At 42.2% G+C, this 19909-nt stretch overlaps 1 protein-coding gene across 19 annotated transcripts in view; it reads left to right on the top strand.

The window, feature by feature from the left end:
* Positions 1–19909, top strand: part of NPL (N-acetylneuraminate pyruvate lyase) — a 43892-nt gene that overhangs the window by 13352 nt on the left and 10631 nt on the right. For 4 of the 19 annotated variants that reach the window (XM_070497976.1, XM_070497975.1, XM_044758420.2 and 1 more), the window contains 8 exons: positions 1700–1787; positions 2186–2257; positions 5876–5933; positions 6954–7029; positions 14915–15007; positions 16281–16429; positions 16554–16600; positions 18875–18980. In XM_070497976.1, coding sequence (XP_070354077.1) covers positions 1700–1787; positions 2186–2257; positions 5876–5933; positions 6954–7029; positions 14915–15007; positions 16281–16429; positions 16554–16600; positions 18875–18980 — 689 coding nt within the window. The remainder of the gene's footprint in view (positions 1–1699; positions 1788–2185; positions 2258–5875; positions 5934–6953; positions 7030–14914; positions 15008–16280; positions 16430–16553; positions 16601–18874; positions 18981–19909) is intronic. The other 15 variants (XM_070497979.1, XM_070497981.1, XM_044758423.2 and 12 more) reach the window with 7 other exon arrangements.

Here is a 19909-nt window from a genome sequence, read left to right as displayed (position 1 = left end):
GTCCTCAGAAAATAGCTCTCAACTGATTGCTAACCAGGAGGTCACAGTGTCACTGTGTCATCGGTTGTGACTGAGCCTGGCTAAGCTGTGTAAAATCCATGAATTTGTGGACTCATCCATTTTAAGCCTATAAAGCACTCAGGAGATTATCTAATTTGCTGGTGTGCCTTCCAAACAGATAAGTTATTATTTGTATTCCCATTTAAAGAAGAAAATCTATGGCTCAGGTATATTATTTAGGTTGCTCAAGTCCACTCAGCCAAGAGGTGGTAGGGTAACTACAAAACCCAGCCTTCTCTCTCTTAAGGGGCTTCACTCTCACTTCACCCAGACCTCTCCTACTGTAAGCGTAAGAAAGGCTCTAAGTGCGGCACACAGAGGAATCGTGGGTCTAGCACTTACACTCGTTTACTTCATAGACGATGGAAATTAAAAGATCAGACCTTGAACATTTTAAGCCTGAGAACTATACTTACCTGCGATTGAGCTGCCCCTCGTGTTGCGTTCTCGTCACTCGGCCCCTTGGATTGCTTCTCATTCTGGGGACACTACACCTTGGCCCTGAGCTACTGCTCTGCCAGCAGGGGCCGCTTCAGAACTGGAGGCACTGTGGTCATAATCAGAACAGGCTAAAACTTCTGTGAAGAGGTGTCCAGCCCACATGTCAAAAGCGAAACCTGATTATAGAACCTCTCGGTGTCCCTCTATAGCTCCAGCCCATAGATGGGGAGACAGATTCTTCCTCCTCAGAGGGCTACAGGTTCCCGTGGGTTTGGGGAAGAAGTAGGAACATCCCTGCTACTGGAGCATGCTTGACTTGTGTCAAGGCCCCAAAGGAATGATAAAATCTTTCCTGCTGCCCCTCGCCTCCCACCCTCCTCCTCTGCCCCAATTGAGTGCTCAGCATTGGAGATCCAAAGTGCCGCCATATGCATTAGGCCCCAGTAATGTATCCTAGTGCCACTTGCATCCTTTCTGTGATCCATTAAGAGATGATTGTCGTAGAAGGGAAAGTTTGGCAATCATACAGATGTAGATTCAAACTTAGGTTATTTAGCGATTCAGAACCTCACATTTTCATTTGTAAATGAGAAGAATCATTCGTACTTTGCTGGGTTGTTGTGAGAATAAGTGAATATATAAGAGTGCTTGCTGCAAGAAATATTAATATCCTAGTGCTTTCTTATGAATTATCATTTAAAACATGAGCTGTCATAGAGCACTGCCATGTCAGACTTAGACAGAGGTCGTGTTAGATCTGTCATATATACCACTGTCCTCGTAAGTAACTCCCACTTACGACCACTTGACATCCCAGTACTCAATGGTCTTGATTTTCCTGTCCTTCAAACCCAAATATAGAACTGGGGGATGTGTTTGGAGATTTGCCTAAAATGTGGGCAGTCATCTCTGTCTCCATTCGAAATATGTGCTCTCTGTCCCTGATAGCAAGGACAGATTGTAATTACAAGTCATAATTAACCTTCCTGCTGCCTTTGACAAGGGGAAGGCAGAAAAAAGACTGAGTCTCAGGTGAAAGTGGAAACATGGCATTTTCCCCTCCTGGATTCTGTCTTCTGATGTTTCTCTGTGTCACTTGCTCGTAAGCAGGGATTTCTGACCCTGCACTCCCAGCATTGGCGTTGGAGGAGCAAAGTGTGTTTGTTGGTCCCACTGACTGCCTCTTTGTTTGGAACAGTGAACGGCACAACGGGAGAAGGCCTGTCCCTGAGCATCTCAGAGCGCCGCCGGGTCGCAGAGGAGTGGGTGACAAAAGGGAGGAACAAGTGAGTGGCCCCACGGTGATAAAAACTCTCATCTGCAAGAGCTGGAGTGCGGCTCTTCCCTGGGTGGCACAGCCTCCCCACCTTCTGCTCAGAGGCCAGGCTCAAGGTCAGCTTGTGGGAAAATGAGCAGGACCCGAGGATCCTAACACCTGGGCAAAGAGCTGAGGCGGAGGAGCGCCCTTCCTTTCTGTGTGCAAGAGCAGCCGGACTGCAAGACACACCTGGCCCTTAGAGGTTCCATCTGGAAACTGGAAACTGCCTCTTATCTATCTACCAGGCCAGTCCCCCCTGGGTTACCTGTCCTTGGGCTAAGGGGACATGAGAGGAAGGTGCTGGTGACCAACTCTGCTCTGCTCCTGGCTCTTCTGCTGAACAACTCATGCTCCTTCCCTTCTCAGGATGGATGCCTATCAACCCTGTTGCTTCCTCAGAGATCTTCTCAGTGCATATGACTCAGCATGCTCTTTATGGTACTTCCTCATAATCTTACGGAACTTTCTGCATCCTCCAAGCTTCAGTGTAATGATATATTTTTGTTATAATGCTCAATTCATGCCAGGGTTAAACAAATAGGACAGGAGCAGTTCAAGAAGCACATTCAATTAATCAAGCTTTATTCATTGTCTATTTTGGGGGCCACCCCAGTGGTGCAGTGGTTAAGTTTGCACATTCCACTTCAGCAGCCCAGGGTTTGCTGGTTCAGATCCCAGGTGCAGACATGGCACTGCTTGTCCAGCCATGCTGCGGCAGACATCCCACATATAAAGTAGAGGAAGATGGGCATGGATGTTAGCTCAGGGCCAGTCTTCCTCAGCAAAAAAAAAAAAAAAAAAAAGGAGAATTGGTGGCAGATGTTAGCTCAGGGCTAATCTTCCTCAAAAAAGAAAAGTGCATTTTCTATTTTTTGGTTGTGTATTATGCACTGTGCTGGCACTGAGGATATAAAACAGCTCTCTGCACTCAGGTTGCTTACTGTCCAATGGAGATGTCAGATCATGGAAACTAACCTTAAACTGATCCTTGTGATAAGTACTATAAACAGGCATCAGGGAAAGGAGTGATTGCTGTTGCCTTAGGGGGAGGCGAAGAGTAGAGGGAAGTCCCAAGTGAGCCAGGAGCAGAGGTGGTCAGTGTGAAGCCCATGGCCACCTTGGGAATCTTTTATTTTTTGAGGAAGATTAGCCCTGAGCTAACTACTGCCAATCCTCCTCTTTTTGCTGAGGAAGATAGGCTCTGAGTTGACATCTGTGCCCATCTTCCTCTACTTTATACGTGGGATGCCTACCACAGCATGGTGTGCCAAGCGGTGCCATGTCCACACTTGGGATCAGAACTTGCGAACTTAACTGCTGCGCCACTGGGCCAGCCCCACCTTGGGAATCTTTCAATGGCTCCCGAGCACCTTGAGGACTCTGAAATTGTATTGCATGCCAAGTTGAGTGTATGTCCACATAAGCATTTTCTGGTGATCCGTCAGCTTTCAGCTAATTTTCCATCAGGTCCTGGTTCCAAAAATATTAAAGACCATGGGCAGAGTGAGAAAAGAAGAAGGTTAAGGATAAACATTAAGAAAAGCACCAGATGGGCTGGCCCGGTGGCGCAGTGGTTAATTTAGCACGTTCCACTTCTCGGCGGCCCGGAGTTCGCTGATTCGGATCCCGGGTTTGGGCATGGCACCGCTTGGCAGAAAGCTATGCTGTGGTAGGCATCCCACGTATAAAGTAGAGGAAGATGGGCATGGATGTTAGCTCAGGGCCAGTCTTCCTCAGCAAAAAAGAGGAGGACTGGCAGTAGTTAGCTCAGGGCTAATCTTCCTCAAAAAAAAAAAAAAGCACCAGAAATAAGGGGGACAGCAAAGTGGGCAGAGACAGAAAGCCCTCAGGAGGGTAGGAGGGAGGTCGGGCGTGAATGTTGTCACTGCCGGAAGGGTGGTTTCAGAGAGCTGCGATGCAGCGTGGAGGTTAAGAGCGAGGACTGTAGAGCCAGCCCGCCTGAGTTTGGGTCCTGGCTCTGCCTCTTACTAGCTCTGTGAACTCAGGCAAGTCACTTAACTGCCCTGTGCTTCATCTGTAAAATAGGAATAATAGCACCTATCTTGTAAGGTGGTGGTGAGGATTCGAACAGTGCCTGACACATAGTACTAAGTATTATATAAGAATTCCTTGTAATTATTTGCAGAAGATGCTGTGTTCGTTATAACATTTGTTATAATAATTATTAGATGCTGTGAAAGTCAGTAGCTAGAGGACTGAGAAGACCATTTGAAGTGACCAGTGACCTCAAGAGCAGAGCCAGCAGGTTATTGTGGCAGAAGCAGACTGCGGTGAGCTGTAGAATGCAGCAGACGTGTGGAAGTGGGGGCAGTGAATGCAGCTTATTCTCGCAAAAACCTTCCTGGTGAAGGGAAGGAGAGATGGAGTCGTAGATTAAGGAGGAGGAAGCAGGATTAAAAGAAGGGTAGTTTCTTTTCTTCAAGTGGAGAAGTCTTGAGCACGTTTCTATGTTGAAAGCACACTGCCATGGGAGAAGGGATTAAAAGAAAGTAGAGAACTGATGCCTTTGATGGAAGGTCTTGGCAGGGGGCTTGAAATAAAACCAAAAGTAGATGGAGTAACTTTAGAAGACAGCTGAGAAGCTGGGAGGAAAGCATAGATGGTGACATAGCTGAGTGTAGAGGTGAAGAGGGGGAAAAGTAAGAGAGACTGTGCGAAGCCATCTTTAGCTTTGGTGTGTAAGAAGCGAAGACATCTGCCAAGAACAGGGAGTCGGGATGGAATTTAGAGCTTGAGGAGAATAGTCAAGATTTGGAGTAACCGCTGCAGGAAATTGGAAAGCGAAGTGAGTCATGGCGACCAGAAGGCTTTTTGGAGCCTCATTCTCCTGAATTGGGAAATTTCAAGTTTGTATTAAAGCCATAGGGTGGTTTTCTCTAGAAGCAGGGTGGAGAGGAGGAGGGTATAGATTATTGCTTTAACCTAAGCCTGGAGGAAGGGTAGTGAAGGGTTTAAGGAGGCTGTGCAGGAAGGCTGTTGGTAAGAGGAAAACACATCAGCCAGCCTTCTCTTCTCCTTTCGGAAGTCTTCTGCTATCCTTTAAAAATGCAAACCTGATCATGTCGCTTCCCACTAGTTCCTATTTTACCTAAGATACAACAAGTCAAGGATCATGGGAGGACTCAGTGATTGGGCCTAAGCAGGCACGTGGTGTCTCCATCCCTTGAGGATGGTATATGTGTCATTCAGAGTCCGTCGCTGACTGAGTTCACGGCTGAGTTTTGTTAATCCTTCCTGGGAATACCAGTCCTGCCGTGGCCTCCCCCCTCGGGGCCATGTGAAGCACCCCCAAAGGTGAACATTGGAGTCTCAGAAAACCTCTCTTGCGGCCAAATTCTGAGGACTTACAAGATAGGGAAAAGATTTTTACAGCGAATTCATTTCTCATATAGCTGGTTTCTGGTTTTGCTCTTTGAGGAATCTCTTTATTTTTATCTCCAACCAAAAATATCTCAGTTTTTTACTTATCTTCACGCACATGGCACTATCAAATACAGCCTCTAAAACAATGCTTAGTCGGGTCCGGCCCAGTGGTGCAGCCATTAAGTTCACACATTCTGCTTTGGCACCCGGGGTTCACTGGTTCAGATCCCGGGTACAAACCAACACAGTGCTTGTCAAGCCGTACTGTGGTATGCGTCCCACATATAAAGTAGAGGAGGATGGGCACGGATGTTAGCTCAGGGCCAGTCTTCCTCAGCAAAAAGAGGAGGATTGGCAACGGGCATTAACTCGGGGCTAATCTTCCTCAAAAAGAAAACAATGCTTGGTCAAAATAAGTATTCAAGTATTGATTAATCAGTTTGTTGGTTTCAAAATTCCACTGCCTGGTTGAACCTTAAATTTTATTCCCTGGACATTATTTTTAGTCCCTAATTACATTGATCTTAAATAGACCACTGTAGAATTTAATAGTCTTGAGATTGAGGTTAATGAGATGTTCACCAACTGCTGAAACCAGCACAAACCAGGATGGCGAGGCCATCTGTGTTACTGTAAACTTCAGGTGATGCCACAGTGTGTTCTCTTTTGCAGGTTGGATCAGATAGTAATTCACGTAGGGGCGCTGAGCTTGAAGGAGTCACAAGAACTGGTATGTATGCAGGTCCACCTGGGAGAGACCACTCAAGGGGCCTCCTCACTAGTAGTGACATTTTTCATGAAATTTGGCTAATTTTCTACTCTCTAGTGGTGCATCGGTTGGCATGTTTAGAGTTTGTTGCTAACCTCTAGTATCTAAGCTGTAGGTGAAATAGTAAATCACTTATTCCAGGATGGTTGTGATATTGTAATTTACAATAATATGTATTTGGTCTTTGTCCCATTTCTGGCACAGAGCTCCTAAAATCCTTGGAATTTCCTGTGATGAGAGCAATAAAGATGTCTCTTTTTATGTTAATGAGGTGATTTTTGGAAAGCACCTAAGAATGGGGGCCGGTTACCAGGAGAACCGACCATGTAACTAGAGAGTTGGAACTTTCAGCCCCAACCCTCAACCTCCAGGGAGGGGAAGGGATGGAGCTGGAAGTTGAAACAATTGACAATGGCCCACAATTTAATCAATCAGCCTACCTAATGAAGCCTCCATAGAAACCTAAAAGGGCGAGTTTCAAAGAGCTTCCAGATAGGTGAACCTGTGGAGATTTGGGGAAGGTGGCACCCTGGAGCTCAGAGAGGGCATGGACTCCCCAACCTTTCTTCATCCCTCGCCCTATGCATCTCTTCCATCTGGTTGTTCCTGAGTTATATCCTTTTGTAATAAACTTGTGATCCAGTAGGTAAAAGGCTTCTGAGTTCCGTGAGCTGCTCTAGCAAATTAATCAGCCTGAGGAAGGGGTTGTTGCCACCTCCCGTCTATAACCAGTCAGTCAGAAGCATATGTGATAACCTGGGCCTAGGACTGACATGTGAAGGCAGTTGGGGGTGGGGTGTAGTCTTGTGGGACTGAGTCCTTAACCTGTGGAATCTGACTATCTCCGGGTACATAGTGTCAGAGTTGAGTTGAACACCCAACTGGTGTTGGAGAATTGCTTGTTGGTCTGGGGAAACACTCACACCCACACACATCAGAATTGTGTCCAGACCCGTAACGGTCATCTTTCTTCTTTTGAAGGCCCAACATGCAGCAGAAATAGGAGCTGATGGCATCGCTGTCATTGCACCTTTCTTTCTCAAGCCATGGAACAAAGGTGAGTAGATAGGTCCAAACACACAGTGCCTCACATAGTCCACTTCTTTTTGCCTTCATTCAAAATGGTTATATTTAATTCGTGAAAGTAAATGTTTATGGACTGGAGGCATGAAGTTGCATTGGTGTAGCAGTTCTCCCAAATATTTGGCCTCCTTGGATCCATAAAATAAGACTATTAAACAGCCTCAACTCTTTTGCCAAGAATTTCCATTGAATCATTCACCAAGCCCCGGGTCAACCTATAAGTGCCTGTGTTTGGGTCAGGGGTCCACTCCTTGTCCAATCAGTTGTGCAGAGTAACAGTCACATGGGAAAGCATGGGACCATTTTTCTCAAAAAAGAGAAATATAAATGATGGGCCTTATGAGACTACAGATTTTATTCAACGTTGAGTCAGTGATGAACTTGAAAAGAAGTTTCACAGAAATATCCATTGTCTTCCAAAATATCAAGTTACTCCTTTCTCCTTCTCCTCTGCTTTCTCTATAGAAGCTGTTTGTGGTTTCCAAGTATACTGAGTCTTTTTAATCCTTTTGATTAGCAAAAAAAGAAATACAAATTTTAAAATGATTAAAAACAGACAAGATGTTATTTGTAGGCAGGATTAAGTAAATCCACAACTAAATGTATGATGGGTCAAAATTACCGTGAAATATCACCTATTATTGATAGAAGAAAATAGTTGTTAATATAGATAAGTAATTTAAATATTGCTATTTTAGGAATCTAGAATGGAAAAATTTTGAAGTTTTTTTCCACATGGTTTAAAAAAATTTTACATGAATACCTTTCCCAAAAGATAGACAAAGGAAAAATAGCATATTATACATAATAATTTTGTCAGAAATATTTATTGTAGACAGAATACATCATCACAGTATTCAGAGGAAGTACGTAAGATTCTCTCTCCTACTATCCAAAGCGTAAGCAATTCTGCTGGATTTATTTATCATCTGCAGTGATGTTGCAGTTGAACTTCACATTGGATGATGTAGGAAATCCCAATTCCTTAGTAAACAAGAGTGAGCTCTCTTCTGATATATCTGGATTTCTCCCAAAAAGGGAAAAGTACCAAACTATGGTTGAGTTATTTTGCAATGTGCCACTACTCTTATAACTTCCCTCTTTGATTGGTTGTTCTTTATCTTTTTATTGTAGAATTTTCTCAGTTACAACTTTATTATTTTGATTCTAATGCAAAGTCCTTGTTGTTCACTGACCATACTTAGCTGCCCTCTGGGGCAAAAGAGCAAGAGTCCTGCTGATGGTCTTCTGCTTTTTATAAGAGTATTTCATGAACCTCTCTTAATACGTGGGAAGGTTTGCACCAGTTTTGTGGGGTTTTTTAATCCATGTATCAGAACTTTGGGTCTATTTTATTTCCAGTTTCTTTTTTTTTTAATTGAGGCAACATTTGCTTATAACATATACATTTCAGGTGTACATCATTATATTTCAATTTCTGTGTAAACTGTATCATGTTCTCCACCCAAAGACTAATTAACATCCATCACCATACACATGTGCCCTATTACCCCTTTCACCCTTTTCCCTTCCCTCCTCGCTCTGGTAACCACCAATCTAATCTCTGTATCTATGTGTTTGTTTGTTGTTGCTTTTCTCTTCCACTGAGTAAAATCATACAGTATTTTACTTTCTCCACCCAACTTATTTCACTCAGCATAATACCCTCAAGGTCCCTCCATGTTGTCACAAATGACAAGATTTCATCTTTGTTATGGCTGAGTAGTATTCCATTGTGTATATATATCACATCTTCTTTATCCCTTCATCCATTGATGGGCGTTTAGGTTGTTTCCAAGTCTTGGCTATTGTGAATACAGTGAGGAACATAGGGGTGCAAATATCTTTTCGCATTCGTGTTTTCATGTTCTTTGGATAAATACCCAGAAGTGGGATAGCTGGATCATATGGTAGTTCTATTCTTAATTTTTTGAGGAATCTCCATAGTGTTTTCCACAGTGGCTGCACCACTTTACATTCCCACCTTTTCTCCACATCCTCTCCAACTCTTGTTATTTCTTGTCTTTTTAATTATAGCCATTCTGATGGATGTGAGGTGATATCTCATTGTAGTTTTGATTTGCATTCAGTGGGTGTAATGCCTTCAGCTTTGTTCTTTTTTCTCAGGATCCCTTTAGCTATTTGGGGCGTTTTGTCATTCCATATAAATTTTAAGATTCTTTGTTCTATTTTTGTGAAAAATGTTCGTGGAACTTTGGTAGGGATTGCATTGAATCTGTAGATTGCTTTAGGAAGTGTGGAGATTTTAACTATGTTAATTCTTCTAATCCAAGAGCACAGAATATCTTTCCATTTCTTTGTGTCTTCTTCAATTTCTTTCAACAGTGTTTTATAGTTTTCACTGTACAGATCTTTCACCTCTTTGGTTAAGTTTATTCCTAGGTATTTTATTCCCTTTGTTGCAATTGTAAATGGGATTGTATTCTTAATTTCTCTTTCTGCTACTTCATTGTTAGTGTATAGAAAAGCAACTGATTTTTGTATGTTGATTTTGTATCCTGCAATATACAATGAATAAATGTATTCATTTATTATTTCCAAAAGTTTTTTAGTGGATTCTTTAGGGTTTCTATATATAAAATCATGTCATCTGCAAATAGTGACAATTTCACTTCTTCCTTTCCGGTTTGGATCCCTTTTGTTTCTTTTTCTTGCCTGATTGCTCTGGCTAAGACTTCCAATACTATGTTAAAGAAGCGTGGTGAAAGAGGTCATCCTTGTCTGATGCCTGTTCTTAGAGAGATAGCTTTCAGTTTTTCTCCATTGAGAATGATATTAGCTGTGGGTTTGTTATATGTGACCTTTATTATGTTGAGGTACTTTCCTTCTATACCCATTTTATTCAGAGTTTTTATCATAAATGGATGCTGTATCTTGTCAAATGCTTTCTCTGCATCTATTTGATGCATCTATTTAGATGGCCATGTGATTTCTAGTCTTCATTTTGTTAATGTGATGTATCATGTTGATTGATTTGTGGATGTTGAACCATCCTTGCATCCCTGGAATAAATCCCACTTGATCGTACTGTGTGATCTTTTTCCTGTATTGTTGTATTCGATTCGCTAGTATTTTGTTGAGGATTTTTGCATTAATGTTCATCAATGATATTGGCCTATAATTTTCTTTTTTTTTGTCTGGTTTTGGTATCAGGGTAATGTTGGCTTCATAGAATGAGTTAGGAAGCTTCTCCTCCTCTTCAATTTTTTGAAAGTTTGAGAAGGATAGGTATTAAGTCTTCTTTGAATGTTTGGTAAAATTTGCCAGGGAAGCCATCTGATCCTGGACTTTTATTTTTTGGGAGGTTTTTGATTACTGTTTTGATCTCCTTACTGGTGATTGGTCTATTCAGATTTTCTGTTTCTTCTTGAGTCAGTTTTGGAAGGTTGTATGATTCTAAGAATTTGTCCATTTCTTCTAGATTATCCAATTTGTTGGTGTATACTTTTTTGTAGTATTGTCTCATAGTCTTTTGTATTTCTGAGGTGTTTGTTGTAATTTCTCCTCTTTGATTTCTGATCTTATTTATTTGACCCTCCTCTCTTATTTTCTTGTTAAGTCTAGCTAAAGGTATGTCAATTTTGTTTATCTTTTCAAAGAACCATCTCTTGGTTTCATTGATTTTTTCTATTTTTTTTTTAAATCTCTATTTCACTTATTTCTGCTCTGATTTTATTATGTCCTTCCTTCTACTGATTTTGGTCTTTGTTTGTTCTTTTTCCAGTTCCTTTAAGTGTACTGTTAGATTGTTTATTTGAGATTTTTCTTGTTTGCTAAAGTAGGCCTGAATTGCTATAAACTTCCCTCTTACAACCACTTTTGCCGTATCCCACAGATTTTGGCATGCTGTATTTTCATTTTCATTTGTCTCCATGTATTTTTTGCTTTCTCCTTTGATTTCTTCATTGACCCAATCATCGTTTAGTAGATTTTTGTTTAATCTCCACATGTTTGTGGCTTTTCCAATTTTCTTTCTGTAGTTGATTTCTAGTTTCATACAGTTGTGGTCAGAAAAGATGCTTGGTATTATTTCAGTCTTCTTAAATTTATTGAGACTTGTTTTATGGCCAAATATTCAGTCAGTCCTGGAGAATGTTCCATGTGCATTTGAAAAGAATGTGTATTCTGAGGTTTTTGGATGGGATGTTCTGTATATGTCTACTAAGTCCATCTGGTCTCATGCATCATTTAAGGCCAATGTTCCCTTATTGATCTTCTGTTTGGATGATCTATCCACTGATGTAAGTGGAGTGTTAAAGTCCCCTACTATTATTGTGTTACTGTCTATTTCTCCTTTTATGTCTGTTAATAATTGCTTTATATATTTAGGTGAGCCTGTGTTGGGTGCATAGATATTTACAAGTGTTATATCCTCTTGTTGAGTTGTTCCCTTTATCCTTATGTAATGTGTTTCTTTGTCTCTTGTTACAGTTTTTGCTTTAAAGTCTATTTTGTTTAATATAGGTATTGCTACCCCAGCTTTCTTTTCATCGCCATTTGCATGGAGTATCTTTCCAGCCCTTCACTTTCAGTTTGTGAATGTCTTTAGGTCTGAAGTGTGTCTCGTATGCAGCATATATGTGGGTCTTGTTTTTTCGTCTAATCAGCCACCCTTTGCCATTTGCTTGGAGCATTTAGTCCATCGATATTTAAAGTAGCTTTTGATAAGTATGTACTTATTGCCATTTTGTTACTTTTTCTCTGGCTGTTTTAGCAGTTCTTCTATGTTCCTTTCTTCTTCTCTTGTTCTCTTCCCTTGCAGTTTGATGGCTTTCTTTAGTATTATATTTGGGTTTCTTTCTCTTAATTTTTTGTGTATTAATTATAAGTTTCTGGTTTGCAATTACCATGATGTTTATATATAATAATCTACATATATAATGATCTATATTAAGTTGATGGTCTCCTTAGGTTGACCTCCTGCTAAAAGCTCTACTCTTTTACTCCCCTCCTCCCACATTTTATGTTTTGATATCATATCTAACCTCTGTTTTAATGTGTATCCATTACCCTCATATCATGGAAATAGGTAATTTCAGTAATTTTGTCCTTTGACCCTCTTATTATCTTCATAGGTGGTTGATCTGCTACCTTTACTGTATTTTTGCCTTTACCAGTGATTTTATTGTGCTTTTTTTTTTTTTTGGATAATTTCCTTATTCCTATTTGTGGCCTTCTCTTTCCCACTTAAATAAGTCCCTTTAGCATTTCTTGTGAGACTGGTTTCTTGGTGATAAAAGTTCTTTAATTTTTATTTGTCTGGGAAACTCTTTATCTCCACTTCTATTCTGGATGATAACCTTGCCAGGTAGAGTATTCTTGGCTAGAGGTCTTTTCCTTTCAGCACTTTAAATATATCATGCCACTCCCTTCTAGCCAGTAAGGTTTCTGCTGAGAAGTCGGCTGATAGCCTTTTGGGGTTCCCATTGTATGTAACTTATTGCCTTTCTATTGGGGCTTTTAGGATTCTCTCTTTATTTTTAATTTTTGACATTTTAATTATAATGTGTCTTGTTGTGGGCCTCTTTGGGTTTATCTTGTTTGGTGTTCTCTGCAGTTCCTGTACCTGGATGTCTGTTTCCTTCCTTAGGTTAGGAAAGTTTTCAGCTATTATTTCTTCAAATAGATTCTCTGCCCCTTTGTCTCTGTCTTCTTCTTGGACCCCTATAATATGAATGTTGGTATGCTTGATGTTGTCACAGAGGTCCCTTAGACTGTTCTCGTTCTTTATAATTCTTTTTTATTTTATCTGTTCAGTTTGGGTGAGTTCCTCTAGTCTTTCATCCAGCTCGCTGATCCATTCTTCTGTATCATCTCCTCCACTGTTGAGTCCCTCTAGTGAATTTTTCATTTCCAATATTGTATTCTTCATTTCTGATTGGTTCCTTTTTAATTTTCCAGTTCTTTGTTGAAGGTCTCACTGAGTTCATCCATTCTTCTCCCAAGATCAGTGAGCATCCTTATGACTTTTTGTTTTGAGCTCTTTGTTAGGTAGATTGTTTATTTCTGTTTCTTTAGTTCTTTATCTGGGATTTTGTCCTATTCCCTTACTTGGAACATGTTTCTTTACCTCCTCATTTTGCCTCTTTCTGTGTGCTTATATCTATGTATTAGGTAGGTCAGCTACATCTACCAATCTTGGAGATGTGGGCTTATGTAAGAGATGCCTTATGGGGCCCAGCAATGTGCTTCCCTCTCATCACCTGTTCTGAATGTTCCAGGAATTTCCACTGTCTGGACTGTGTATGCCCTTTTGATGTGGCATGGTTGCTCTTGCTGTGGGCACACGTGTAGGCTAGGCTGGCCCCTGGGCTGTCTGGTTTAAGGCTCAACTGTGTGTAGCTGCTGTAGTCAGTTTAGTCACTTGGTGGGTGAGGCAAGCCCCTGCATGGGGCTGGCTGCAAGGTCTAATAGCACACACCTGCTGCTGTTTAGCTGTTATGTAAGTCAGGCCCCCAGAGTGGCTGGTGCTAGGCTTAGGAGCTCACAATTGCTGTATGCCTCTCATGAGGCTCCCTGCAGTGCAAAGCTATTGTCAGCTCTCTCAGGAGCACAGAGGGGTGGATCCAGCCCCAGGCGTGGCAGCACACAATTGTTTCAGGCATTGGAAGGTGCGGCAGATCCCCCGTGTGGCTATTTGAGATGGCCAGTGGCACAAGTCTGCTGTGGCTGATATGCCCTACCGCCCATGGGCTTACATACCCCACCAACACAGGCCCACCCCTCACGCATGCCCTGCTGAGGGGAACCCATTCACCCTGCTGCAGAGATCCCACACGCCCCACTTATGTGGGCCCACAGGCTTGCTGGTGGGTAGGGCCTGTCCTTCACATAGGCTGCCAGCCCTGGCTGAGCTGAATTAAATCGGTGCTCTAATGGGAGGGGCAAACCCCTGTGCTAACAGGCCAGAGGGAGAAATCCAATAGCATCTGCCAGCATCTGTGTCAGCACGCCTGTACTGGGTCACAATAATGGCTGTCACCAGTGTCTCAGTCCCTAGAGAGATGGGACCAGCTGTTCCTGCCTCTGTGAGATGCACTCAGAGCTTAGCAAGTGAGTCTCTTTTACCAAAGGACTGTGTACTTTTCTTTCTTGTGTTTTTGTGTTAGAACAGGTGAATCTATGCATGGGCCCTTTAAGAGCAGGCTTTTCTTTCTCTGAAGTTTTATAGTTTTTCTGGGGGTATTCCCATTGCTTGTAAAAGCCAGAAAAGCCAAGTATTATGGGAACTTGTCTTGGTTGTGCCGAATTCAAAGGCTGGGATGCCTATTGTGGCATAGATCTCCCACTCAGATCTCCCCACTCCTTGGGGAAAAGCTTTCCTGCCTTTAAGATTGCTCCTGGCCGTGAAGCACCACCCTAGGATGTGGTTTTCCCTCAGCAGAGGGGTATTTCTGCCTCTTCCACCCCTGTCAGTGTTGTCCCTTGTTGTGGGGGTTCTATTTTTCCAGTTTCCGGATCTCTCTCACAGGAAATTGTTCCACAGGTAGTTGGAGATTTGTTGCGTCCGTGGGAGGAGGTGAGTTCAGAGTCCTGCTATGCCGCCGTCTCCCCAGAATCCTCTACACCAGTTTTTTTAATAACAGTTTACTATGGCAGGAAAGTGATCATCTTGTTTTGGCTTCTCTACAGAAAGGAAAATAAAACTTTCAGTGAAGTCAGTTGCAAAGACATTGCAGTAGCAATCTCGGGGATGGTAAGAGTGGTCAAGAACTTTTGGCTTCCAAAAAGGATGGTTACATTTCACTGGAGGGTTCATTTTTTTTTTTTTTTTTTTACCAGGGAAAGCCAGTGTTTTCTGCTTGTTCACACTAGGACTTTTCCTGCTGTTCTTTCAGATGTCCTGATTAATTTCCTAAAGGAGGTGGCTGCTGCTGCCCCTGCACTGCCATTTTATTACTATCACATCCCTGCCTTGACAGGGGTAAAAAGTAAGTACTCCTTTCCCTCCATGTCTCACGTCTTACTCTGTTTCGCTAAGAAACCCCCACTCCATCCCACCGCACCCCACCCCACGTCACAAAAGCATGACACTATTGCCTAGGTGTTCCAGTTGCTTCAGAATAAGTCTCTCATCAAAAATAAGTCAGCCCTTATCAATCACTGACACCATCTTATAATGAAGGTTAAGTATGAAAGATGAGTTGACCCCTAGGCACGTCCACACACTTTGTGTCAATCACACACCTCTCCTTCTTATATGGGGAGGTACAGCCTATACGCCCCATAGGACAGGGACTGTGTCTACCTTGTACCCTACTGTATGCTCAGTGCCTGGCACTTAGGAACATACTCTGATCCCTTCTCACTTTTCTTCTAGCTTTTCTTTTACTATTATTATTATACTTCTCCAGCAAGAAGATTATTGCAATTAGATGAAATTTCTTAGATTATTTTTTAAATCCCATTCCTTTCTAAGTTCCTTAAAAGAAAAACGGAAGCTGTGCTTTATAAATGTGTAAACATTCATCTACTGTCTTCAAGGAAGTGAAGCCTTGGAGCTATATTTTTTGTTTTTTTTAAAGATTGGCACCTGAGGGGCCAGCCCAGTGGCGTGGCAGTTAAGTGCGCATGTTCCCATGTGGCAGCCTGGGCATTCGCTGGTTCAGATCCCAGGTGCGGACATGGCACTGCTTGGCAAGCCATGCTGTGGTAGGCATCCCACATATAAAGTAGAGGAAGATGGGCAGAGGTGTTAGCTCAGGGCCAGTCTTCCTCAGCAAAAAAAGGAGGATTGGCAGCAGTTAGCTCAGGGCTAATCTTCCTCAAAAAAAAAAAAAGATTGACACCTGAGCTAACAACTGTTGCCAATCTTTTTTTTGTTTTAATTCTCCCCAAAGCCCCCCAGTACATAGTTGTAGATTCTAGTTGTGAGTGCCACTGGTTGTGCTATGTGGGACGCTGCCTCAGCATGGCCTGATGAGTGGTTCCATGTCTGCGCCCAGGATCCGAACCCGTGAAACCCTGGGCTGCTTAAGTGAGCACGAACTTAACCACTCGGCTACAGGGCCGGCCCCTGGGGCTATAATTTGACAAGTACATGGGAACTACTCAGCAAGGGCAAGTGATTATGTCCAGTCTGCAGTCAGTTCCAGCTGAGAGCAGCCCCTGGTAGCTCAATGCAGATGTGTAGGTCTCTTTGAGATGTTATTTGATATTTTCCGGAGGTGTGCAGATTAACGAGTCGTTTATTGTTTTGAGCAGTTCGTGCCGAGGAGGTGTTAGATGGGATTCAGGAGAAGATCCCCACCTTCCAAGGGCTGAAATTCAGTGACACAGATCTCTTAGACTTCGGGCAGTGTGTAGATCAAAATCGCCAACGACAGTTTGCTTTCCTTTTCGGGGTGGATGAGGTAAGTCACCCCCCTGGCATATCCCAGTAGGTTAGTTTCCCTCCAAAACAATTTATGTAGCTTCTTATGTAGTAGCATCTTTTTCTCTTTTTCATAAAAGTGAATACTCTTTGTTTCTGATTAGCAACTGTTGAGTGCTCTGGTGATGGGAGCTACTGGAGCTGTGGGCAGGTAAGTATGACTCATTTTTCCCAACGGTTATAAATGTACAGTCCCCCCACAGAGACATTCATCATCTAAGTAGTTGTATTTCTTGCATGTACACCTTTTCTAATAGAAGCTGCTTTTCTTTCCCACATTCTTTCAGTGAAAGGGAATTAAGTAGAGCTTAGCAGTTAGCAACTCAGTCGTTATTAGAATCATCTGTTGCCTTAGCGGTGTGGCACACAAGCTGAGAGCATGCACCGAATTTCTTTGTCAGAAATCATTTGGTTACAAATAACAGAAACCCATTCAAACTAACTTACATGAAAGAAGGTAAGTTATTATAAAATACTGGGAGATTACATAAAACCCAAGAGGCGGAAGTACAGCCAGGCCTCAGAGAGGATGAGAACCTGGAACTGCAGAGCCCTCAACAGCCAAGGCAGATCCTTCTACACCTTTGGCCCTTTGGACTCTCACCTCTGCATCTCTCTGCACATCTCTTTATTTCCCTCTGTCTTTCTTTCCAGATGGGCTTTCTCTGATTCCACTTGCACATGGCCAATCATGATGCCCAAATGTAGCATCTTAGGATGTCGCTAGATAGCACTGCCTAGTCCAGGTGTCCACCTAAAATCCAGTCAGCTGCAGCCAGGAAAGTAGAATCACTGCTCAGCAGAAGGCTTAGGGAAGGTGGGCAATTCGATTAGCATGTCCACTGCACGTGTTAATCTAATTCATTAGAAGTGCACCTGCAAGCAGATTGATCAAAATATTTGCATTAACTGAAAGTACGTTTCCTCCCAGTAGGAAAAGTACAAGGGAAGCAAAGTAATATTCATAATGTGTCTGGGTGAGTGAGGCTTTGAGGAAGAGTAATTGAGTTGGATGGTTTTAAGGGCTTGTTCACCAACCAGGGTGGCCTGCAGTATCCATCACCACTACGGACATTTCTACCGAGGAAACCAGAATGCCTGCATCTGCTGAACATGGAACATTTTTTTCCCCTGGAAATTCTTACTTTTTTGACTTTTGTTTTTTGACCTCCATACTAGATGTTTTAATTCTGTCAACATAATCTATAAGCAAAGTGCATTTGGTTAGACTTCGTTTCTTCTTGATTATCATCACATTCCTCTTTGTCTAACTGAGGATACACCTAAGACCACTGGGATTAGAATTTTAGTAATCTGAAACTCTTCAGACATTCATGTACATGTCGTGACTTAGGGATATTTCACATCTGCAAGTGACTTATCTCTGCTCATAGATTTTATTTTTCCTTAATTTATTACCAGAAGATGATGCAACTTCACGTTCCTGGAATCCCTTGCTGTTGACTCCAGGGTCTACATATATGAGGTACCAACAACATTCTGTTCTTGGTACATCAAGATAAATACATTTTTCTGATACTAACTTACTATATGAGAAGTCATTAGAAACTGAGGAAACATCCTTGTTACGAATTTCTATAACCTTCTGCCTGCTGGTTTCCCTAAGAATTCCATGATTAGTCTAAGATAATTTTCTTTATTGGTACGGTTAGTGATTTTTTTTTCCAAGTCCACAAGAACATTTTATGAGATCAAATAACATTCTCACCTTCATTTTTGTTCACTTGTAATAAAAGTCAGCATGAAGTGATGGAAAGCCTCTGTGACAATTCTGTGGCCCTTTTTTGAGCCGTAGTTTGTTCACAGTGAAATAGAAAACAGGTCTATCTGGCAGGACTTTGAGAGGATTAGACATAATTTATGTCAAGCACCTGGAATATAATAGACACTCAACAAATGGTCTTTCATTTTATTATTATCATTATTAATATTATTAGAAACTAGGTAATAAATAAGTTGGCAAAGAATTTAGGTCATCTGTTGGGATTTGCCCCTTTTACTGTGGTGCTCCATTCACCCAGTTCCTCAGCATAAGGCTTTAGGACTCTCCTCAGATACTGCATTTTATCCACGGTTCTTACCCAGCACTACACCTCTGTGTGGGCCCTGGGGCAGGTGCCGGCCTCAGTTGCTCCCTAGCAAATACACCTCCATCATTCACTCTTTTTTCTTTTTCCTAACTATGTTTTTTCTGTTTTTCTTCCTTTATTTGCTTTGGTGTTCTCTGCCTCCTCCTGGCACTGCGTGGTCTCGCTTGAAACCTCAGAACTTGAAGAAACCTGATCCTCTGATAGATTAGGGCCTAAATAGACTTCTGGAAGTCCTGGCGTATTTTTTTTTCCCTTTTAAGCAGCAAAGGGGTTTGAAGATCTGGACCTTTCTCACTGAGTTATTGATCCTGCAGGATGTGCTGTTTTCTTTCTAGCACCTATAATTACCTGGGAAAAAAGACAAACCAGATGTTGGAGGCTTTTGAACGAAAGGACTTCTCTTCAGCCCTGAACCATCAGGTTAACTTTTTCTTCACTTCACATAAATCGCAGCCTTTTTCTTCCCCACTGGATAATTCTTATTCTCTCTCATCAGCATTCCTACCACGCCTGCCCTCATTAAAATCGCCTAGCTGCCTCTTTCTTTGCTTTCCTTCTGTTCCTTACTTTTTCTTGTTTAAAACCAAACCTGTCCTTGTCATCCATGTTCCCTACATGTCTAATCAGTACAGGCCCCATACGGGAATGACTCCTCTCTGGTCCTCCTAGAAATGATCTTATTTTTACTGTATGTTCAAAGTATTTTTGTGACTGTAAAATAATAGTGATAGATTTCTGGGGAAATGACCACATGCTATCCCCTTGAGGACGTCACACCTGAGTCACCAGGGTATATGTGAAGCTGGTAACCTAAAATGGGGAGACTCAATCCAAAGTCAGAGCAGGTCAGTGCTCTTCACCCTGGAAATGTGCTGAGAACTGAAAACATCCACCAGGCAGGAAACAAGAGCCTTGTGGTTGATCCAGGAGAAGATACTGACTTTGAAACAGGAAAAGCAGCAGGAGCTGATATGTTACAGGGAGGACCCCAGAGGAAATGGTGGTTGCTATTAATGTTACATAGAGGACAACCTCTCTGTGCAGAAAATGAAGAACCTCACTGAAAGGTAGAACCAGTCTCAGCAGCTGAGTAGGGTGTGTACTTTAGACAAATGGGATGAGGTAGAAAGAAATAGGGTAGGCACAAGCAAAAGACTTTTGGAGGCTCAAAGGCACAGGGGTTTTCAGAGTAATAAAAGCGACTGAGAGGAGCATCCCAAGAAAATAAGTGGGAATGAAAGACATAAGCAAGATCAGGGCAGGTGGTCGGTCCCAGTAGAGCTCAGATAAGGGGTCTTTTTGAACTGGACAGGCCACCATCAGGGCAATCAGAGATTACAGAGCAGAAG

The sequence above is a fragment of the Equus asinus genome, chromosome 25 (assembly GCF_041296235.1).
Source record: "Equus asinus isolate D_3611 breed Donkey chromosome 25, EquAss-T2T_v2, whole genome shotgun sequence".
NCBI lineage: Eukaryota > Metazoa > Chordata > Mammalia > Perissodactyla > Equidae > Equus > Equus asinus.
The sequence above is the reverse complement of the archived record's forward strand: the minus strand, read 5'-3'. Positions and strand labels throughout refer to the sequence as shown.